The sequence below is a fragment of the Zootoca vivipara genome, chromosome 5 (genome assembly GCF_963506605.1).
Source record: "Zootoca vivipara chromosome 5, rZooViv1.1, whole genome shotgun sequence".
In the NCBI taxonomy this organism is placed as follows: domain Eukaryota; kingdom Metazoa; phylum Chordata; class Lepidosauria; order Squamata; family Lacertidae; genus Zootoca; species Zootoca vivipara.
The window spans coordinates 95,026,462-95,050,930 of record NC_083280.1 but is presented as its reverse complement, the minus strand read 5'-3'; the positions used below and the strand labels follow the sequence as shown (position 1 = coordinate 95,050,930).

The 24,469-nt window shown below is 43.2% G+C and overlaps 1 protein-coding gene across 9 annotated transcripts in view; it reads right to left on the bottom strand.

The window, feature by feature from the left end:
* The window catches only part of CCDC91 (coiled-coil domain containing 91), a 108,614-nt gene that overhangs the window by 3,414 nt on the left and 80,731 nt on the right, over positions 1 to 24,469 (bottom strand). For 6 of the 9 annotated variants that reach the window (XM_035137621.2, XM_035137620.2, XM_035137615.2 and 3 more), the window contains 5 exons: positions 23,366 to 23,458; positions 21,133 to 21,201; positions 20,021 to 20,197; positions 12,696 to 12,809; positions 6,996 to 7,161 (listed from right to left, as the gene is read on the bottom strand). In XM_035137621.2, the coding sequence (XP_034993512.1) occupies positions 7,027 to 7,161; positions 12,696 to 12,809; positions 20,021 to 20,197; positions 21,133 to 21,201; positions 23,366 to 23,458 (588 nt within the window). In that variant the 3' untranslated portion in view covers positions 6,996 to 7,026. Of the gene's footprint in view, positions 1 to 6,995; positions 7,162 to 8,931; positions 9,200 to 12,695; positions 12,810 to 20,020; positions 20,198 to 21,132; positions 21,202 to 23,365; positions 23,459 to 24,469 lie in introns of those variants that run through there. The other 3 variants (XM_035137624.2, XM_035137616.2, XM_035137618.2) reach the window with 2 other exon arrangements.

Below are 24,469 nucleotides of genomic sequence, written 5' to 3'. Positions count from 1 at the left end.
TTGGAAAATAATATATATAAGAAGAAGAATATTGGAGAAAACTGGGTATTGAAACTTGCTTAACCTAAATCATATATCCCAGTTTCCAGCGGCCCTTTAAAGTACGCTTCACGCAGAGTATACGAAGTCAGAAGTTGACCTGGCTAAGAAAACACCACCAAGAGCGTAGGGTATTATCTCCCTTATATGCATAGCTGCCAAGTTATCCCTTTTTTAAAAGGGATTTTCCCTTATGCTGAATAGGCTTCCTCGCGAGAAAAGGGAAAACTTGGCAGCTATGCTTATATGAAACCCCTTACTACCGTAGCTGCACACTTGTAAAAGTATGCAGATGAAAATACAAACGGTTGGGTTTCTTTAACTGAAAAACAAACTGACTCTAAAGAGACTTTAAACTAAAGATAAATGCTTTTTCTCTTAGCAATGTTATCTACCCACTTTCCAAACCTCCCACAAAATTCCCACAAAACTCCCATTAAACTACCCGAGATTAACAGCAAACTAGCATTATAACTAAGCAATCATACTAAGATTCAAAGGAATCTCTTAAACTGAGAACAACTGAGAGAGTGATCTACTACGAGATGAATCAAACTGAAAGATCTAACTAAGAGATACAGAAGGCTTTCTGGCAGAGCCTTATATACAAGAAGCAGAGCCCACGCCTGTGAGCAATTAACAGAAACACCGGCACCTGTTTCTCTTAAACAGACAGTATTTACATTAGACTGGCTCTAAAGTAACTTGACTATTCAAAAAATCCAACAGGCAGGCCACACTCTGGATCTTGCTTTCTCAACTGGTCAGGAAGAGGGTGATTTGAAGGTGAGGGACATTGACACCAGTTCCTGGTTATGGTCAGATCACTTCCTGTTGAGATTTAGGATGTCAGCACCTTTTCCTGTCCACAGAAGCGGAGGACCTATTAGGAAGGTCCGCTCTCAGAGGCTGATGGATCCAGTGGGATTCCAAACGGCTCTGGGGTTTTTCCAGCTGATATGACTGGTGCTCCTGTCAAAGCCCTGGCTGACCTCTGGAACACCCAAATGGCTTGGGCTATTGACACGATTGCCCCTGAGTGCCTTCTCCCACTTTGTGGAGCCCAAGTGGCCCCCTGGTATACTCTGGAGATAAGGATGAGGAAACAAGCTGGGAGATGGATTGAACACAAGTGCAGGAAAGAATTGAATGAACAATGGCAAGGACTCAAACATACCTAGTGGCAATGAAGGCAGCAAAGAAGACATACAGTGGTACCTTGGTACTCAAACACCTTGGTTCTCAAACTCCAAAAACCTGGTGTTTTCGAACTTTTTTTGGAAGCCAAATGTCCGATGCGGCTGTCGGCTATTGTTTCCAGGGCGCCTGCACCAATCAGAAGCTGTGCCTTGGTTTTTGAACATTTCGGAAGTCAAATGAACTTCTGGAATGGATTATGTTTGGGGCTTTTATTTTTGTTATTTATTTTGCGGTTTATTTTGCTATTTATTTCTGAGGCTTTTTTGGTTAATTGGGGAAACCCAGCCAGATGGGTGGGTTATAAGCTAATCTATCTATCTATATATGAATGTAAACTGGGCATGTCCGTTCCTCTCTAATGTTCAATGAAACCGCTTGACCGATAGCGTTGAAATTTGGACACAATGCCACATGCGAATAAGAGAGTAACCTAAGACACTTTCCGTACACAGATGTCACACCTGGGCCACGTAAAAAAACCCCAACCCCATGTTTCAGGACACACAACTCACCCCAAAGTGCATGCTGGGAAATAGAACCCAGAAGCTGACAGTTCCTTTTCCAAGGGTGGGGGCCAAGGAATAGAGATAAAGGGCGGAGGCCTCGGCTCGCATTTACATACTAGGCCTCAGCTCTACTTTACAGCCTACAGACTAGGCCAAGTGGAGCCCTGAGTGGGGGTGGGGGGAGGAGGGGCCCGAATAGGTCATGGATCATGACAGGATGGGAGGAATCACAGGGATGAGACACAACAATGGGGGGGACACATAGTCCGGGGACGGACGGACACATCCTCCCCCTTTCCTGGGAAACAAGGACCCTGAGTCAGGCACAGCAACGCATGCCCGGGCCAGCTAATAATAATAATAATAATAATAATAATAATAATAATAATAGTATTATTTTTGCCGCATTATTTTCTTATTTTATTTAAATGAAAACACATTAAAAGAGGGAGGCAAATGGATTTTTAAATATGGATGGAGCTTCAAAAGCAGTTTTGATGAGTATGGGGTGATGGCTGCTGTTAAGGGGAAAAGGGAGACTATTGTATCTGATCTCTCATCATGAGGGAAACTTGTGAAATGACCTGTAGTTCCATAAGTTCAGTGAAAGAACAACGCATCCAGTGAATGCATTTATTTATGCATACTAGTATTTATATATACCACCATCTCATAAAATATAAGGGTGGTGTACCGCAGTATAAAACCCATTAAAAGGAGTACAAAACAATAATTGAAATGACTAGCTACTGAAGAAAATTCTGAACAACCACTTAGGCCTGTTGGCATAAAAAAAATATATTCCAAGAGCCATCTAAAAGTCAAAAGCAAGGAAACCCGCCACATCTCTGCTGGAAGAGTATTTCACGGCATGGGACCAGCAAAACTTCTTTCCACTCAATACGGAGGCAGGATGGTAGACTAGAAGGAGACTAGAGATTGAACTTCCTAAATATTACTGCTTTGAAAAGATATTTGGTATGTAAAAGAGGGGAGGGAGGGCCTTTATCCTGCCTCCTTCTTGAGTGGGAAGAAGTGTGCTGCTTGAGAGCAATGAGCATGGTGTGTGGCATGCATGTGTGTCTGTTTGTGAAACACTTCTTTAATAGCAATGTTCACATAAAATACTGGAAGCCCAGCTACAGTTTAATGCATTTGTCCCACGTTTTGTAGAAATTAAATGTATACCAACACCCTATTGCATGAATTACTGAACAGATTTATTTAAGCCCTGAATAAATGACAGAACAGAACAAAAATAAGCAAGCTGCACTACATGTGTATGCAATAAGGGCCACGTCACCAATATTACAATCCACAGAGGTGACATTTCCAAATGCCTATTCAACTTTTCGGAGTATGAAAAATCCACATCTCTCTTCCTTTAGATTCATTTGGCCTTCTTCAAGGATAGCCAGGTGCACAGACTCATCTTACACTACAACCTCTCACAAATCCCTTATTTAATCGTCTGGGTTTACATTGCTTTTTGAGCTAGGGTAAGCGGCAGCATGAAAACACTCCATGTAAATGTTGCTTTAATCCCATGAAAGCCACAAAACAGGCCTAGCTGAATGAGCAGGAAACTGAGCTCAGGAACTCTCTGTGACCTTGTCTGCACTGTCGCTCTTGGCACTAGCATGGTGGCCACAAGGTCATGCTGAGGACGAGCAGAGCGACCCAGTCTCACTTGCAGGACCTCCTTTGTATGTATCAGCTGGGCCAATCTGTGTTCTGTGGTGTCTGATGTTTACAACGCTTTGAGCTCCAGGGTTCGATTACACATCTCTCCAACTGCAGATAGATTACAGAATTTCTATTCCCAAATTTGGATGTGACATCAGTCCAATGTGATATTGTTCTTTATTGCTTTTGGTTTTAAATAATTTGGGAGGGTGGGAAAGAAACAGAACAATGCAGAAAGTTCAAACAAACAAATGAGTGAATAAATTATTTAAAAACACTCTATGTGTCACCAGGCTCTTAAAAAGCACCAAGAACCAGGTCTGTTAACATGTGTTGGTGGTAAAATGCAGGGCTTGGATGACTATCACTAACGTGGCCTCTGGGAAAATACAAGCACACTTTCTGAAATTAAATCTTCAAGTGTGCCCACCACAGTCAGTTGCTGGCATGCTAGCCTGTAGCTGAGGCCTCACATCCAGGGCCAATGCAAATATTAAGGAACAAGAAGAGCAAGGATCCTTTTTTGTTGTTCAATAATATTAAATCACAGAAAAGGGGGAAAGAGATAGCAACACTCAAATTTTAAACTCAAACACATGCGTACAGGATTATTTTTTTCACATTGTCCAAACTGTACTTGCTTAGAAACTTCTTTTTTCATGTTTGTAGAAGAAAAAGATAAAGAAAAAAACCATGAAGACTTTCCACTCTTTTCTTCAACAACAGTGTACAGAGTGGGTAAAGATACTAATCTCTCTTCTCTGCTTTTTATTACTGACCTTCAACATAATACAGGTTATGCAAGAAGTATGGTTTCATGATCCGTGTGGAAATGCAGCCTAGTTCCCACAACCGTTTGATTGGCAAAAGTAAGAAAGGGCTCGGGTCAACAATTATTGGTTTGCATATTTATAACTTGGGTACAATTCACAAGCAGTCCAGTTCTCCAAAAAAACAAAAACAAAAAATCTGAGTGTCTGAAACATGAACTTTCAAATTAAGAACTGAATGACTTGTGACAAAATGTATTTTACCCACAGGTAATTGGGGAACATTTCCTTGTTGTTGTTGGTGACACAGGAAGCTGACTCACACCGAGACCATTGTTCCTCTAGCAGAGTATTCCCTCCAGGGTCTCAGCGGAGGTGTTCCCAGTCAACTGCTCTTCAGATCCTCTGACTTGGAGATGCCATCGGGGACAATTTCCTGTCCTGCACTCTATTTAAGCACTGATTTAGATGATCATCATTTCAGTTAGGAGTACATACAGGGTTATATCTAATGAAGTCCTACTCAGAGTAGGCTAACTGAAATCAATGGACCCATGATTTCAATGGGTCAACTCTAAGAAGAATTAACACTGAATACAGTAAGATGTATTTTCAAATGTACAATAGCAAGGAATAGCAGACATAAGTCTAGAGTTCCCAAGGAAAATATTTGCTGGAAGCTTCTAGAAATATAATTTGGAATCAGGATGTAAGTTAAGTGTCAGGTGAAGGGGTTTCAGAGAGCAACATCCTGGAAGGTTCATGCACCCTTGGACCCCAGACACAGAGGGGAAGTTATACTGATGTCTAAATTTCAAGAAATGGACATGACTTAAAGAAGAAAATTACTCATAGCTGCCAAGTTTTCCCTTTTCTCACGAGGAAGCCTATTCAGCATAAGGGAATTTCCCTTAAAAAAAGGGAGAACTTGGCAGCTATGAAATTACTTTACCCTATAAAAAAGAAAAATCCAGCTTGCATGTGGTATTTTTGATTTCCAAACACACCTGTTGTGTTATACTACTAAAAAGGACTAAATGGGACGGGAAAGGAATCCCCCTTTCCTTGCTGTAATTAGTTTACGCTCAGCAGGGCTCCCAGGAGCCAGAGTTTTGGCCCACAGTAAAATTGACCTCCTATCAGAGATTGCTTGAGCAGCAGATTTTACAGAGTTCTGTCCCAAGCAGTGCCCCCCCCCAAACTGGGGGACCAGATTTAGGATAATGTACTGGGCCCAGATTTCAAGGATACAAGTTCCACATACTGTTAGCCCCAGTTCAGCATCTTGTAAGTAAAGCCAGGTCAAGCAAAACTCAGGTCCATCAAGGCAAGGTCAAGCAAAGCAGAGGTGAAGGTTTGAAAAAAGAAAAGTAAACACACAAGGTGGACAGCATCTTGGATGGATCCACGCGTGACCAAATGAATGTTGCTTCAACAGCCAGCAAACCCAGACTCTGAGCAGCTGGTTCTACCCCACTAATGGTGGAGTTCTTACTCTTAAAGGGACTCCATCTCTTCTAGGTGTGGGAGACTGTGGGATTCTACTATGACCACAATGAACTGGAGCCTGAAGGAGGCAACATACAGGTGAAACTCAGAAAATTAGAATATTGTCGAAAAGTGCATTTATTTCAGTAACGCAACTTAAAAGGTGACACCAATATATGAGATAGATGCATGACATGCAAAGCAAGATAAGTCAAGCCTTTATTTGTTGTAATAGTAATTATTTGTCGTTAGGCAGGTCAATTATAAATGGAATGTAATTAATGAAATGTAACAGCGATGTTTATTTTTGTATTATTGTAACTATTTGTTTTATTACTGTGGAATTTCCAAAAGAAAGCATTTGTAAAAATTAAAATAAAAAATAATAAGTTGCATTACTGAAATAAACACACTTTTCGATATTCTAATTTTCCGAGTTTCACCTGTAACTGTTTCTGGCTAGAGAAGTACTGGCATCACATGCTCCTCTGGTCCTGGAAGCATTGAAGACTTGTCCTGAGGATGTCCTCTGTATCCACAGCCTCTTCACTTGAGGATGGGAAGCTAGAGCACTGGGTCACAACGGGGGTTGGACTAGATGGACTTTGAGATGTCTTCAAACTATATGATTCTACTATTGTTTATTACAGTATTTTTATCCTGATTTTCCATACATCGTGCCCCAAGTGGGTAGCAGAAACTCACAAAAACAAGACTTCATCGCCTCTTAATGAAGTGATGAAACATGCAGAAGTGTTTACCTGAAATATGCTCATTATTATTCCTTCTGTAGGGTAGCGACAAAAATACCAGCCTTTGGCCAGTATGAGTAAATGGGATAGCATAAAAGAAAGAAAGAAAGTTCCTCCTAGCTGAGATCAAGGAATTTGAGATTTCAACTAACTGGAAATTCTCTCACCAGGTATGCACAAACCAGGTATGCACAAAACAGGATGCACAAATCCGTTTTATCTCAGTGACCAACAGCCAACCCAAATGAAGAAGAATTATAGTGCTTCTGTAATATGCTCAGGCTTGGGCGAGTTTCCATAAGGAGAGTTTCACAGCTGCAGAATATTCTGCTGAGAAATCATACTTGGCTCCCTTTATTGCCTAAATCTGACAAAAGGATATATTGTTATTGGTCTATCCTAGAGTCTAGAATGAGAATTTTAGGCATTCTGGGAACCCAAGCTATTTGGAACTTTTTAAAGAATGGCACCTTGAACTGTGCGGGAGGGATAATAGGAAGCAATGCCATTTTTGTTGTATACTATAACTGGGGCCAAAGGAGATGCGTTCTCACCTTTGACAGCAGCAGAAACAGTTTCTCCAGATCAGTCCCATATGGACAGTCTTGAGGTTATAGAGGTACAAAATATCTGCTGCCAAATCTGCATCTGATAAAAAGGATTGCTGAACAGAGCACAGCCCAAATCCATCTTGCATGCTGTCAAGTGTTTACAGCAGACCTTAGAAACGGAACATGGAGATTAAAAATATATATAATGCATGTCTGAAGTAAGAGATATTAGCCCCAAGCTAGCATTCTTAAAGTTACAAATGCACAGAGCAGGAGATTGGGAACTTTCAGAATTTAAAACTAGATCATGGAATCATTTCAGACAATGAGAATGGTAAGATGATGAGTAGAAGGTACTCTGAATATGATTTATTATCCTCTTACATGAAAACAGCCATGTTTTTTTTCATTTACAGATATTCTCTTGATAAAATTCAAAACTGAAGAATAATTATAGATTGGAAAGTTTATAGTGAGTTTGTCGTGCTAAGAAATTATAGTATTTATTCTAAAGCAAGGTATGCTAATAATTGACACCGCTTTAAATGCTTCTGTTCTTTCTAATTTCTTTTAAAGAACAGAATTCCAGTCTCCTCTTCTTTTATTCTTTTTATTGTTTCATTCCATCTATTATCCTTTTCAAAACTGGTCTGCAATCTGCTAAATTGTGGATTCAATTTTTAGGACTCCTAACAACATAGGCCATTACATGAGAGTTCTTTTGTATGCACTTCATGATACTGGATGGCAACGCTTTTCAGAAAACCACCATTACTTTGGCATCCTTCTATTGACATCTTTTCATGTTTGTTTTTCTCCTCAGTGTTCCTTGCTGTCTATGTAATATATGTTTAGAGGTTTAAAGACTGCTTGAGGCACATTGGTGCTGCTTCCCACAATGACTCTCAGGCTGCCTGAAATTTAGTGTGACCAGGAACTGCGCACTGACATAGAGCTTCAGAGTAGGCAGCTCCTCCTTGGTCAGGTCCGCTTGCGCTTCACTAGCGAACATTACATCCATCGCCTCATTGAATTTCTGGAGGCTTTCTAGCGCATCATTTTCGGCCGCAATTAGCAGTCGGACCCAGTCCCGGGCAGACCCCTCTAAGTGCTCAATGATGAACGCCACCCTCTGTTGGTCGTTGGCAAATTCCCCCTCCTGCAACTTCAGGGCGTAATTTATTTCAGTCTTGAACCCCAAATAGTGCTGCAGGTCCCTGCTAAACTTGCTCACCAGAGACGGTACTTTCCTCCCGAAGGCACCTTGGGCGGGCTGCTGGTCCATCATCCTGTGCTCCTCCAACCTCGCGTTGAGAAGCGCTGTGTGGTTTTCCAGCTCCACTTCCCTGTTGGTCTTGGCTTCCAGCTGCTGTGCCAGCTGTGCTGCCTCCGCTTTCGCGGCCTCTGCCACCTGTTGCGCGGCCAGCAGCGCTGCTGCTGCGTCCATGTTGCGTTTCGCATGAAAGTAGCCTCAAAGATTGCCGGATTGCTGTCAGGGAGTTGTTGCGGCTACTCCCGAGTAAAGTCACTCCAGTCCGTTGTGTCCTTAAAGGTTTTATTGTGCATACTATTTACAGTGCAGAGATAGCAGAAAACATGACCTCCTAGTCACTCTCAGAACCCAGCAATGGTGCCTGTCGGCTTTGGGGCCAGCAGAATAACCCCGAAACGCCGCTCCTGTGTTTGGGCGCGTGCCTCAATTCGGGCGCTGGAAGGAGCTGTGCCCCTTCTTTTCCTTGCTGGCTGGGGCAGTGCCTGGGCTCCGATGCCTCCCTGAGCCGTCCCTCCTCCATTCCGCTTCCCCCGGACCCACTGCTAGCGCTCTTGCTGGGCGAAGTGCTGGTCAGGATGATGGGGGGGGGTGAGGCTCCCTGTAGGGAGTCCCCCTGACAAGTATGAATTTTATTAATGTCCTTTTCAGAATCTGGATAGTAGAGTTGTTATTTGTATGCCTGGGATAGGGCAGGCAAACAACCCATAGAAAAAAAATATTGTATGCATTACAGTGGTACCTCTGTTTATGAACTCAATTCGTTCCAGATGTCTGTTCTTAACCTGAGGTACCACTTTAGCTAATGAGGCCTCCCGCTGCCGCGTGATTTCTGTTCTCATCCTGAGGTAAAGTTCTTAATCCGAGGTACAACTTCGGGGTTAGCAGAGTCTGTAACCCGAGGTAACACTGTATTCTGTGATATGCCATTAACTTGCTGTTGAAACATAATTTAATTAATTACCTTTAATAATTCAATATTATTACAATAATTCTACAAACATGGGGCACAATCCATTGATTTCAGTAGGGAAGCAGAGCTTCCTGTTGGGCTGTTCCTCAGGCATTTACCCAGCCATCCCAGCTGCTTACAATCAAAGCAACTGGTGATAGGGATGCCAGGTTGACCAGAAAATGAATTTATTTTAGATAATGTGTACAACCATTAAGCTTGCATTAATATATCCATAATTTAAACCTTAATGATGGAGACTCCCTTTGTTTCTTATGAAGAACTCAGATCTATAGTGAATAGATAACAAAGCCCTTCCAGTTCTTAGAACCACCATTCTCCCCTTATCTGTAATTGACCAGCTTGACAGTTGCTATTATAACCATACTATCCCCTATTGTCAAGGTTAACTTCCAAATTCTATATTAACAAAGAGCCCACATAAGACCCATAGAGCTCACTCTCTAGCCAACAGGAAAAATTCCAATGTTTTTAAACATTTTGCACACTCCACAACATTTCGAGAACATGGCTTCTTGTTTGTGACCACTAGTTTATGGAATCTAGTCACACATTTATAAATATTTTTGTTGGTACATGAACTTTCTAAATATATGACTCTGGAAAAGGTTGGAAATTAATAAACTTCCATTTGTCAGTGTGTTAAGAAGAGAATAATCCATGACATAACTAGGCAACTGATAGTATCCTAGTTTTAGTTACAGGTAGGTAGCCATGTTGGTCTGGGATAGTTGAAACAAAATAAATAAATAAATAAGGACATTTTATTTATAAATTTTAAATAAAATTATTTATAAAATTATTCAATCAATCAATCAGACTTTATTCGACCACCAGTCAGAAATAAACATTTATCCATACAAAAATTAAAACATCAAACATCTAAAGCAGGCATCCCCAAACAGCGGCCCTCCAGATGTTTTGGCCTACAACTCCCATGATCCCTAGCTAACAGGACCAGTGGTCAGGGATTATGGGAATTGTAGTCCAAAACATCTGGAGGGCTGGGGATGCCTGATCTAAAGGAACTTAAAACTTAAATCGACAATAAGATTGACCCATGTCAATGCTGTCAATTTTAATCTTACGATGCTTAAGGGCCAGAAAAAGAAATTTGGCACCAAGGAGGCTGTCGTTCCAGTAAACTTGTTCAGCAAAAACAAAACCTGTCTTTCTCTGGCTAGAGGGCTAAGTTGGCACAGGAGTGGAGCTGTTTTTTGTCTAAGATCTGCATAGAATGGGCAGATCAAAAGAATATGTTCAGTTGACTCAACCACTCTCTGGGCACAATGACAAGATCTCTGGGCATATGGGACTCCCCTGTACCTTCCCAACAATACCGCCGATTCCAGGACATTTAACCTAGCAGCTGTGAGGAGACTACGGTATTCCACATAGTGGATTTTCGCAAGATAAGGGGCTGGTGTAATCTGAAATATCTGATCCCCCAAGAACATCCCAGGTTTCACAAGGGCAATGTCCTCGTCTAGCAATGTCACTCAGTCTTTGAGTGGTCAAAACTGGCTGCCACAACAATTGATCGTCATCTTCTTCATCTGATCATTAACCTGCATTCGAACACCTTTCTGAGAGTCAGGCTAGATAATAATGGTCTCGTGTCTAACCCTGTTACCACCTCTAGGGGAGTAAGACAGGGCTGCCTGTTGGCCCCAGCACTGTTTAATTTCTACGTTAATTCGCTGGTGGCCCACATGGCCAATAATGCTTACCACCCCCCTAAATTAGCTGGCCGATTACTAAACGTTCTCCTATATGCGGATGATGCCGCACTCCTAGCTAGATCTTCCATTGGGCTGAGGAGAATGCTACAAGCACTCCATGAATATTGTGTACAGCATGAGCTTCAACCTAATTATGGTCCAAGATTATGGTCTTCTCCACCCGACCAAAATTTCACTCGTGGTCAATGAATGGTACTACATTCTGTTAACTGTTTCAAATATCTGGGACAGGTAATTCGACCAAATAGGTCCTTTCTGGCTCATAGAGAGTATATAACTACAAATGCATCTAAAGCAGCCATGATGATTAGATCTCTATATGCTAAGAATCAGACTCAATCAGTGAAAGTTGCATTGAGACTGTTGGTGGGCATTTCCCTGGGTGCCCATAGGGATTTTCTCAGATTGGAATCTATCCAATCACGATTTCTTAGAACCATCCATAGGATTCCCCCCTTCTGTAGCAGGTGCGGTCATGAGATTAGAGGTTGGTTGGCAAGCATTCCGGTATGTGGCCTTGAAGGCAAAACTCTGGCTATGGCTTAAGCTATGTTTTAACCCGGTGGGCTTCATAAATGAAGTGCAGGCCTGCGGATTGTCACATCTTTTCCTGGAGTCTATGACATTTAGTCAAACCAGATGTCAGGGGTTCTTGTGACTACTCCAGAGTAACGGCGCTCCGCATGCTTGTCTTTAAACCGTTTTTATTAGTGCAGTCTATTTACAGTGAGACAGGTGTGTAAAACATGTCTGCTCATTCCGATGCAGAATCCAGCACTGCCCCCCCCCACGTGATCTTCTCCAACATAGGAGTCCGGGACAGTGAATCTCCTCCCTTTCTTTCTCCTGCGTAATTCCGGAACTGGAGGAAAGGGTCTACGCTCCATGCTTTCCTTTTCTCCCTTCTCCCCCTCTCTTTCCTCCCTCCTGTGTAGCCGGGGCTCTCCCATGCTGCTGGAGCCCTGGCTCTCTCTCTCCACTTCCTGACTGGCCTCCTCAGAGCCCTTGCTTCCATCAATGCTTGGGGAGGAGCTACTTCTGGTGCTAGGGGGAGGTTCTCTGTACTTTCTCCCCCTTACACCAGAGCTGTATAAAATTATTTTATAAAAAATTATAAAATTTATAAAATAAAGACACAATAAACAATGAATAAAGACATTGGATTATTATCTCATTATACATGATAAAGCTATCTTTAGCCATCTCACCCCTTGCTTTTTCCTGTAAGACCAATTGCAGTCGTTAACAGTCATCAACGAGTTTCCACACCTATCAGCCAATCACCCATTCCCACCACCCTTCTGAGTAATACCCCTCCCCACCCTCTCACTATATATAAGGGTCTGGTGACTTCTGTTTCAGTGTATCTGAAGAGGTGTGCATGCACACGAAAGCTCATACCAATGGCAAACTTAGTTGGTCTCTAAGGTGCTACTGGAAGGAATTTTATTTTATTTTATCCTAGTTTTGTTTGTGTTGGAACTAGTGGTCTAGTGGTCTTTGCTTAAACTTGGTAATTACACCAGTATGATATTTCACATTTGCACAAGAAGTAAAAAAAATCCTAATCAATAGCATGTGGCAGGGATACACAGACAGATCCATGCCATTCAGCAAAGCTCCCAGAACTTTTACTGTACATCTTCTCAAAAGATTACACAGAGCTAATAATTTTTCTCTAGCATCAACGTCAACTGTCATGTGATTCTGCTGCTTACCCTTTTCTGTTCCTTGATATATTCCATCAGCTCTTCTCTTGTTTGCTTCACAGCTTTTTCTATAGCTTTTTCACTTTTTTCTTGCTCTTCTAAAATGGCTGCTTTTACAATTGACTACAATAAAATAATAAGAGTTACAGTGTGTATACAGTTTGCTTCAAATATTCACCCTCATATACATACAGTATACATAAAGGAGATTTCCCTCCTCTCACACACCTGCCTCAGCACATAAATGCTTTGGACATCAGCCTCTAGGGTTGCCAGACTCAATCGAGGACAGGACTTCTGTGTCTTTAATTGCCCTGCTCTCTTTTGAGTCTGGAAACCTTAAAGAGAAACCAGCAGACCCTTTGCTTGGAAATTCAACAAAGGGTCTGCTGGTTTCTCTTTAAGGTTTCCAGACTCAAAAGAGAGCAGGGCAATTAAAGGCACAGAAGTCCTGTCCTCTATTGAGCCTGGCAACCCTATCAGCCTCTGACGACTCTCGCAAAGGGGATGCAGGAAGCAGAGGCATGTAAGTGGGCAGAGCAACAGGGCTGCATCCTGCACTGGCACATGCACCCCCAGGACCCTTAGAAGCAACCAAGACAGCCCTTTTAACAGTAGGAGAGGGTTTTTGTTGCTACCCAGATGCTCTGGCATCTGGCTGGTCACTGTGAGAACAGAATGCTGGACTAGATGGGTCATGGCCTGATCCAGGAGGCTCTCCTTATGTACCACCAAAAAGGTGGCTGAAACCTGTACAGGATGGATCCCACAGTGGTTGCTACTGCCCATTTTGACTGGTCAGACGGATGGAAAGAGGGGGGTAGATCCCAGGATAGGCAGAGCAAATGTTCTCTCTCCCCTTCTTCCTCCCTGCTGTGTTCTACAAGGGCAACACTGAGACCGAGGAGGAGTGAATAGAGAAGTAGGGCCCCCTCTATGAATGGATTGTAAAAAGGCAGGCAGGTGAGGGCTGGAGTAGAGCCCCATTTGCCCAGATGGATCAGCCTCCACTGACACCACAACTCTGTGATACAAATGAAAGGATCCAGGGCAGGTCTCCCTGTGAACTGCCCCCCCCAACCTCCTGATGCATGCTCTTTACCTGGTTATGCCAACAGTTGTTTCCCACTGCAAAACACCCCCCCCTACAATGTAAAGCAAAAATGCTGTAGCCAAACTGTTTATAAGAAGCCTGAAGCTAAGTCACTTGTGGGTTATAAAACTCTTCTGAAAAATAAACAAAGATCTCTACTTTGCAACACATGGTTATTACTTCTTTACTAGCCTTAAGGGCTCCTTGTTGCTTTACAATAACATTAGAAAGTAGCACTTTCATAATCCTCAATTAACCATAACAGTAAGTAATTTAAGGATTATACAAATATACAACCAAGAGCTACAAATATCATTTTTTTCATATGAACCAGCTCCCCAAGACACACTAGTTAAGTGTATTTAATTGTTTAGGTCAGGAGTCCTCAAACGTTTTCAGCAGGGGGCCGGTTCACTGTCCCTCAGACCTTGTTGGGGACTGAACTATATTAAGGGGGGGGGGGAATGAACCACCATGGGGGGAGAAGAAAGAGCTGGAGTTGGGAGCCCCCACGGCCACAGTCCCTGCTGAGGGAGGAGGGCCCAAGCGCTGCCGTCGGCCACGACAGGGGCACAGGCATGGGGGCGCGCAAAATCAACTAAAAATATGTCCATAAAAATATCAATTATTGCCAGAGCTGCTAGCTAAACTTTGAGGCGGGCACAGTAGCAGCAGCAGCGCCACTCAAAATGTAGAGGGAGCTGGAGGAGGCTGCGGGATGAGCCCGCATGCGGCACGGACAGAGAGAGAGAGTGGAGGGGGGCATTGCCCCGAAGAGAAGCGTCTCCGGCCGAGCAGCAAACCTTCCTGCCCTCTCGGCAGCCTGACAAGGAGGGCAAGTTGAGGTTGGGTGCAGCACGTAAGATGAGGGAAGGCGAGAGGGCACGCGTCTCTTTCTGTGTGTGGGGGGGGGGAGTGTGTGCGTGCATGTTTGCCAAGTGGACGGATGGTGGAGGGAGCCAGCCCAGCGCCAGGCTTCAGAGTTTCCTTTCATCAAATGAGGGGGTTGCTGCTGCCGCCGCAGCTACTGCCATCACAACCCATGAAGGCAGTGGCTGGCAGCCGTCCCGGGTTTGGCTCAGTGCAGCAATACCACTGTTGGAGCAATATCAGCACAATTAGTAAGAAGTGAGCAGTGGGAGCATTGCAGGTGATTATAATGTAAAGTTATCATTGTGGAACAAATCAGTATGGCATTGTTTGTACGTTTCATTTAGGCCTATCTGTGTATTCTTTTACAACTGAATTGCATTTTAAAAAAACTGTCAACTCACTCAAAATGTCATTTTCTTTTATTAAGAAATAATAAATTAAATATTGGATCTTCTGTTAAAGAATTCATTACAAGGTGAAGTGCGGGAGGAATTGAATGGGTGGTGGTGGGGTTTGGAGGAGATCTAATTTGTCTGTGGCTAGGGGGCTAATTTGTCCGTGGATGTTTCTGCCAGGGGTGCAAGATCACCTAGCTACAGCTCTGCCTGCAATGCAGGAATCTCAACTAAAGCATCCATGACAGATGGCCATCCAACCTCTGCTTAAAAACTCCAAGGAAGGAGAGTCTACCACCTTTCATGGGAGTCTGTTCCACTGTCAAACAGCTCTTACCATCAGAAAGTTCTTCCTGATGTTTAGTCGGAATCTCCTTTCTTATAAATAGTTCCTTTATTTACAAATATACAGAAGAGCATAAATACAGGAGGAGACATTAATAATAATTAATAATAATTTTTTATATCCTGCCCTCCCCGCCCAAAGCCGGGCTCAGAGCAGCTAACAACAAGTAAAAATAGCAGTGTACATAAAATCACACAGTCAATTTATTAAAATACATTCTAAAATCAATTCAGAATCAAATTAATGGCAACCATTTGGCTAGAGTTCTATGAGGATTACAGAAGGAGAGGAGGGGTCAGACTGTGCCTTGGCCAAAGGCCTGGCGGAACAGCTCCGTCTTGCAGGCCCTGCAGAAAGATGTCAAGTCCCACAGGGCCCTAGTCTCTTGTGACAGAGCGTTCCACCAGATCAGGGCCATGGCTCTAGTCGAGGCCAGCCTAACCTCCCCGTGGCCCGGGATCTCCAATATGTTTTTATTTGCAGACCATAAGGTCCTCCGTGGGACATACCAGAGAGGCAGTCCCGTAAGTACGAGGGTCCTAGGCCGTATAGGGCTTTAAAGGTTAAAACCAGCACCTTAAACCTGATTCTGTACTCCACCGGGAGCCAGTGCAGATGATATAGCACTGGGTGAATGTGATCCCACAGCGAGGACCCTGTAAGGAGTCTTGCCAGGGCATTCTGCACCCGCTGGAGTTTCTGGGTCAGTCTCAAGGGCAGCCCCACGTAGAGTGAGTTACAATAATCAAGAATTACCAAAAGAATGAACATTCACTGCAACACAAGAGTTACCCAGAGAAAGGCACTGCATCCTAATTTTTCGCCAACTCACATTTCTCTCTCCCTTTACCCATTAAATTGTTTAGGAAAAGTTGGCCAGAAAATGGATGCTCTGGAAGAATAATCTCAAGTGTTTTGAATGATGCAGGCTGGGAATGACATCGTTCCCTTCTGCCTTCCCTGATGTAGCCTCTGGTGTACATTGTATTGTTTTGGTGTTCTCTCTCTCTCTCTCTCTCTCTCTCTCTGTGTGTGTGTGTGTGTGTGTGAGAGAGAGAGAGAGAGAGAGAGAGATTGTAGAAATGTTGCACCATCACTGATTATTATTTTTTTGGGAACAAACCCGGATGAAGGAATCATTAAAAGACACATAGTGAATTGTCGGCAGATGTCGCTCTACAATAACAGAAGAAGAGCATCTGCAGGATGAGGTCAGTGGCCCATCTAGTCCAGCCTCCTGTTCTCACAGTGGCCAACAAGCAGTGCCTGCAAGCAGGACCAGAGCACAAGGACACTCTCCCCTCCTGCAGTTTCTTTCTACTGATTATTGAATGATTTGTTTTACTTTATTCATTCATTTTGGTCTTATCATTGTTAATGCGGATTTTTATACCTTGGGGATTATTATTTTTCAAACTGAAGATGTTAATTATTTTAATAAATATATGACCAATACGTCAGTCCCAAGTATGTTCACTATGGCGTAAACTCCACTGAACTTAACATAGCTGCAACTACACTTGCTTTCCATTGCTTTCGAGGAAGTATCTCATATCCAACATCCCTGAATAATAGGCTTGCTTCTGTTATGTTAAAATGTTTACTAGATTTTATATGAAATAGACGAGAGAAACATTTGCACATAAATAAAGCTGTGGATTTTGCAGCTTGTGTACAATTTTATCCTTTTCAGTTGGTGGCACGCAAACGGTTGAGAGTTCCAACCCCCTCCCCCCCCCAAACCCCACCTGACTGAAGAATCCTCCAGTGATTTATTCTGACAGCTACCATATATGAATTGGCCTTTAAAAGAACCGTGTCAAATATAAGCAAGATGCTAAAGATAGAACAAAAATAGTGGAACAATGCCAGCACACCATCCTGCTTGCATGCGACATCCACACCAATGATATTACCAAGAACACAAATTTGCAGAGGAAAGGCCAAGTGGATCACTGTAATCAGGATTTTACTTATTTTAGGAAGTCATGTTTTTCACTCATATTACATTCCAAAAAAACCTAAGAAGTTTTATGCAAAGCCTTTCTATAATAAGCCTCCTTTATAATTTGCATTTATCCATCTGGATAGCATATGTCTGAAATGGAAATCCCAACATACCTTGCTCAAAGGAAACAAATAATATTTTGGACTCATTTATACTGTACATCTGCTGCAGATACCACTGTAAAAAAACATCCAGGCTTCCCCTGGTGGTATAATATCATTTATCACTGTCATAGTTATGTCTCCACAAGGAACAGTATTTCCAATTTATTAAGTTACTTGGAAAACTTGGATTTATGTAACATTCAAGATGTTTGTAGAGAATTTTTTTATAGGGAAAAGTTAGAAAACTGAAACATTTTCAGAACTTTAATGGAGGGGCTTTATACACATTGGCCTTGTACAGATAATGATAAACAACGGTTTACTGTTACCAGAGTGAGGTGCTGTGATCTTTGGTTTCTCATGCTTGCCCTATCCCCACTCTGAAATGGCTGAAGCTCTTGCTTCTGTTTTTTAATTCAGAATTTTTAATTGATCTGAACTATGTTCAGTTTTCAAACCATTTCTTATGAACTGGCATGTTTCATCTAACTTTTGTTTAGATTAACCATAGTTTAGGGTTCAGATGCTATGCTAAACTGTGGCTAAGCTTCTCTGTACCTCCTCATGGCTGTGCCACAGAAGGGGAGGGGAGAGGAGCTGCCAGGGACTGGCTGGATGAAGAAGAGTGGTGGGAGCCACAGCCCAAGAGGTCGCCAAGGAGGGCTCCGAAGATGACACCTTAAAGACCGGAGCCTAGTGGTGGGACACTGAGGAGCACTCAGCAAAAGAGACGAGCTGGGAGCTGATAGAAGCAGGAGACCTGAGTGATCGAGGGGCTCAGGAGGAGGAGGGCCTTCAAGGACGGGATTAGAAGCTGAGAGTCACAGCGTGTGCAGAGACAGTCCCATTTCTGCTGACTGTCCTTTGCCCGCCCCCCCGGCTCCGCTTGAGGAGGGTCCTGCATGTAGCTGAGCAATGCGCCAGATCGGCCCAGAGGAAGAGCCCACCCCAAGGTAGGATGAGTGGTTAGAGGGGAAGGGTGGGCCTAGAGCTTAGTTTCAGCAACACCATCATTAAGATGAACCATGGACATGGTTGTATCGTTGTTTCTCTGCTAATAAAAAACTAATTGCACTCCTTATCTTCTGTGTGTGCCCTGCCCTGAGGGTGCCCTGGCTCATTGATAAGTAGCTCCTTGACAGCAGCACTCTTGATCACTATTATGCAGTGATGACGCAGATTTTTTTCTAGGCACGGGAGAGGCCATCAGGGTGGGGGACAAAGTCTGGCTGTCATCGGAAGGGCTTCCTGCGGTGGGGAGCTGCAAGAAGTTGGCACCCAGACGATTGGGACCCTTCACAGTCTCGCAGCAGATCAATCCAGTGGCGTTTAGGTTGGATCGATGAGGATCCACCCTGTATTTCACCGGTCGTTGCTTTCACCATACAGGGAGAGCGCCAGGTTCAGAGACAGCCCAGCACCCCCACCAGACATCCCGAGGGACAGGGAGGTGCAGGAACTGAACGTAGCCACTGAAATCCTAGACTCACGATGCGGGGAGGAGGGTTTGGAGTACCTCATGACATGGGAGGACATTCCAGCCGCCAATAACGCCTGGGTGCCAGCTTACGCCGTGCAGGAGGAATATCTAGTAGAGGAATTCCATGCACTGTTCCCACACAGGCCCAAACCAAGGCGCTTCTGGAGGGAAGAGACATGGGCACCAGCATTGGGGGGGGGGAGGAGACACCTCATGGGAAGAAGAACAACCAGGGGAAGGGAGGGGATCTCTGTGGGAGTGGGAGGCAGTGTTCCAAGAACAGGAGGGGAGGACACATTTGAAGCCCATTCCAGTGAGGAGACCCCGATCACGGACTAGGAACAGGTGTTCACTCCCACAGGATCAGATGAGACAGATTTCCTAGGCTTTCAGTCGTCGCCCCAAGTGCAATCCCGGGGTTCTGACTGGGAGCAGGTTTTCACCCCTACCAGCTCAGATGCCACAGAGTTTTTAAGTTTCCAATCATCTCCTCAGCTACCACCCACCTCAGGAGAGGAAGGAGGGGGGCCTGGGGTGGATGTAAGGGGGAAGGCTTATAGGGAACAGAGCAGTTATAAAAAGCCTCTCCCAGGAGCTAAGGCATGATCACACTTAAGATTGTTAACAATAGTGGTGCAGCTGTGTAGTAGTATAGAAGTAATGATAATAGTGATGAAAAAATAAAATGTGACCAAAATGTATTGGTCAGTGCTCTACTGCTTACAACAGGGGGCTCTTGCTTTCACGGTAATACCCTGTTTCTCATATTTTAAGACATACGCATAAAATAAGCCATAGCAGGATTTTAAAGCATTCAAGGAATATAAGCCATACCCCGAAAATAAGACATAGTGATAGGTGCAGCAGCAATGCCGGCCGCAGCAGGAGAAGGAAGAAAAAAATAAGACATCCCTTGAAAATAAGCCATAGTGTGTTTTTTTGAGGAAAAAATAAATATAAGACATGTCTTATAATATGAGAAACACGGTAGCACCGGAGTCCAGTAACAGGTAAGTGCATGTGAAATTAACTGACCTGACTGCTTTGTCTCTGTTCTTCAACTGCATCTGCAATTGCTTGAGCAATCCTTTCCTGATCTTTTTTTCTCTCTGCTTGCCATAGTTCCTTTTCTTCTACATGGAGTTTTTTCATGCTTTCTCTTTCTGCTTTTACTGCTGTTAGAATGGCAGCTTCCAACTCTTCTTTTTCAATCTTCAAATCATATAAAGGGAAATTAAAAATAGTTTAAACCATCTATTCAGCACACACACAGACACACAATGTTGCATAGGATTCCTAAGTCTAGGCACCAACAAAAAAAAAAATTCTCCCAACCTTTCTTCTAGCCAGAAGGAAAGGTGGGAATCTCCTTCACTGGTGGCGAAGCTTGAAGACTGTTGGAGGCAGAACTGCCCATCCGACTCCAACAAAGCTTGTCCGTCCACCAGCTAACCACAGTCAGCATCGCTCTCACTCAGCCCCAGCACCCCATGCCAAGAAACTGGGGCTGACAGAGAACACAATCCCGATAGACATACTGGCTCAATCAGCCCTTCTGAAGAGAGAGGAAAAAATGCATGCCCAGAGCATAAGGAACGCCAGAATTTACAGAATAAGGCTGTGACACTCATGCCTAGCTCTCACATTTCAATGGCAGGATGTCCCAAATTTTAGGATGCACACCTTGGGCTGTGCATGGACAGCTCTCACCCCTCAATCCAATTTGGGGCTTTATTTAGCAATTTAGATCAGCCCCAGGATGATCTGAACCCCACTGGATCCCAGGATTCGGATTGTAATCTGGAAATGCAATTTTTAGGAAACTGCATTGACTTGCATTGAGAAACCAAAACAACTGTAAGTTTCTTGTTTTTAGAAGATTAAGTGTCAAAATTTGGACACAACTCTCAATTTAATCCTAAATCACTGATTCAGTTTTGGGGCTGGGCCAGGAGAAAAAATAACTAGCAATTCCAAATTTCAGACATTGTTCGCCTGCTACAATCCTATACTCAATGGTTCTCACTTCTGAGTAGATATGCACAGGACTGTGTAGTTTATCAAAAAAATCTTTTGCGTTCCATACAGAATAACCATAGAACAGTTCGAAAGGTGATTTCATCAAGTCTTTCTGCAAGCTGAGGTACCTTTGCAGAGGCTGCCAAAGCTTCCTTATTGCTTTCCCTCTCACTCTCCATGCATTTTTCCAGCATGTTCTGCAAATATAAAGCATATTAAAGTGTAAAAATATATTTTCAAGTGCTTAGTTTGTTATCAAATTCATTGTTTTATAATAACTGAGCATTTCCTTTGTAAACTTTATATTGACTTTTAAAACTTTTTATACATATTATACATATTCACCAAGTTATGAAGGAGCATAAACCTAGACTGGATGAAGACTGCATTACTACAATATACTCTTTTGCATTTGACCTGGCAGCTGCAGTTAGTGACGAATGCTGCAGCACGACTGCTGACAGGAACGAGAGCCTGTCAACATATGACACCTGTGCTCAGAGATCTGCACTGGTTGCCGATTTGCTACCGGGCCAAGTTCAAGGTGTTACTATTAGTATATAAACCCCGCAACAACAATCACCTTACCTACAAGACCGCTTCGCTCGGCGGAATTGGCATTACTACAGGTGCCACAGAATACTGGTTCCACATTTGTAAGAACCTGATCATTTAGTGTGGCAGCACCTGCAATATGGAACTCCCCTGCCTATCAAGATTATGCTCTGCTCTTTCCTGTGCCTGCTAAAAACATTCTTGCTTAGACGAGGCTGCCCAGCCGCTTAGAAGGATGAGATAATTTTATTCTGTTTTAGTATTTTAACTTTTGTATGTTTTAAAGTAGCGTTATTTAGCGTTATAATTTTTACTAAATAAACAATTAAATAAAATAACCCTAGCCTAAGGTCCCATTTCCCCTCATGTGCAGTCATCAGCCCTAAGGAGAGGCGCAAGGCATGAACTCTGCTCAAGAGACTAGAGCTTTGATGTGGCCACAGAGCACAATTATCAGTCCCAAAGAGGACTGGGGAGCACAGGAAATGTTGGCAAGGGGAAAATGCCTGAGGGGAAAAGCCTAGCCCATGGCTTTTGTTTTGTGATTTTATTTTATTTCAGGAAAGAAGTTATTTAAAAAACAAACAAACCCAAAGGATCCCCCCAGTAAAGGGACCCCCTGACCATTAGGTCCAGTCGTGACCAACTCTGGGGTTGCGGCGCTCATCTTGCGTTATTAGTCGAGGGAGCCGGCGTACAGCTTCCAGGTCATGTGGCCATCATGACAAAGCCGCTTCTGGCGAACCAGAGCAGCACATGGAAACGCTGTTTACTTTCCCACTGGAGCGGAACCTATTTATCTACTTGCATTTTGACGTGCTTTTGAACTGCTAGGTAGATAGGAGCTGGGACAGAGCAACGGGAGCCCACCCCGTTGCGGGGATTCGAACTGCCGACCTTCTGATCGGCAAGCCCTAGGCTCTGTGGTTTAACCCACAGCACCACCCGTGTCCCGTCCCCCCAGTAAGATCTGCTAAATAAATATGACCTTTTAAACCCTCTGCCTCCTTCTCTCCCACTCAACAGAAAATAATTAACAAAAGGGTAGGGTGGCATAGTCTAGCCTATGGAGAGGTTTTCCATTCCTGAAGGGGTCTTAGAATGGAGTGAAGGAAAGAAGATCTGGAGGGAGGAGAGAGAGGACTTGAAATAAGAGATAAAATAGTGTACAGAAAGCGTAAAATGCTAGCTCATACAGGAGCATTGCTTAAAAACCCCTTTTGAGAAAAATGCATTCCCTCAGCCCATTTTATGCAGATTGTTGTACCTGCTGCCAAGGAGGCTTCCACCCCAAACAAAAGATTGCCTGCACCCCAAAACCACTGAATAAATGTTATTTGTTCTCAGAAAATAGAGTAGCTCTGTGTACCTCAAATTACACTCTACTACAGGCATCCCCAAACTTCGGCCTTCCAGATGTTTTGAACTACAATTCCCATCTTCCCCGACCACTGGTCCTGTTAGCTAGGGATCATGGGAGTTGTAGGCCAAAACATCTGGTGGGCTGCAGTTTGGGGATGCCTGCTCTACTACCACCAAGCGTATAAGCAAGGGTTGCCAATATTTTTGGACTTGCATGTGCATTTGCAAATTGGGAGAAATTATTGTGGGCAAAATGCACTGAAACACCACAATCAAGCACACACCAGAGCATATTCTATTGCCTGCCACAGGGTGCTTCTCTTAAGGCCAATTTAACGGGTATGTTTGTGTGGGCACCAGGGAATTTTTATATGGGCACTTGCAGGAAGTCATGTTGATGACCTCTGGGTTTTTAAAGCTTTATACAATGTATATACAATGTACCTTATATTCTTGCGATTGCTGCAGCAAAGATTCTTCTGTTTTTTCTTCTAAAACTTTGTGCTCTTTGTCCAACATATCAAGCAACCTTTGATGCTATAAAACAAGAGGATTATATGCTATGACTCTGCAACTGCATTAGTGGCAAATGAGAGTTGGTAAAAGGAACAGGTTGTTACAGATAATGTATAACACATGTAGACACATATATAGGTTCTCTGCGTGTACAGAGCAGCAGTAAAGGGAAATTGCAAGTTAAATGAAATTATACTGATAGCTTGTCATCTGCTGTGTGTGCACAGCTTAATTTTTATGTAGTACACAGAAACAAGATCAGTGACTCCACTAGCATATGCAGTAAAAGTGGATGTAATGTTAGTATTTAAAACATGGATTTAAAAGACCTTTTGATTTAGTCTGTGCTTATTTTTACAATTGTTTATTCCAATAATTTATATCCCACCTATTATCAGAAACTATACTTTTCCATTCACAATTTTAAAAATGATAAATGAAGCTAGCATAAATGATATATGGAACTGCTTTTTATAAAAGATTGTAAATGTAATCAAAAACACACCGGAACTAAAAAGTATGTACTGTTTGGTAGGCAATGATGGGGCCAAATGGCTTTCCCTGAGGAAAAGTGCAGTGGGGGTGTCTAATTGTCATGACAACTGGTGAGGAAGGGGGAAGGGGGTCTCTTCCCCTAACTTTCACTATGCATGGTTATCACTTTCTCCCAGCCTGGCTCTGATAGCACTGAGCTAAAGCAAAAGTGCAAGGGCACAGGGAGATAAAGACAAGATGGGCATTGTTCAGCTCCCCTCATCCATATGCCCCCTCTACAATAAAAAGTAAACACACACACACACACACACACGGATCTGCACAGTGGATACAAGAACATACATTTGTGCCTCCTTAGCTCGTCCTTAGAGAAGAGATGTTGCTAGAGCCAACAAATATGTGAAAAGTAGACTTGTGAGCAAGTGCAACATCTGTTTTAGGTTCACATGGGATATGGCAGCAGCTGCTACTGTGCTAAGAAAAACTGCACAATCTATAGAAATAAAAATGTAAATGTTCGTTTGTTCAAAATCTTAA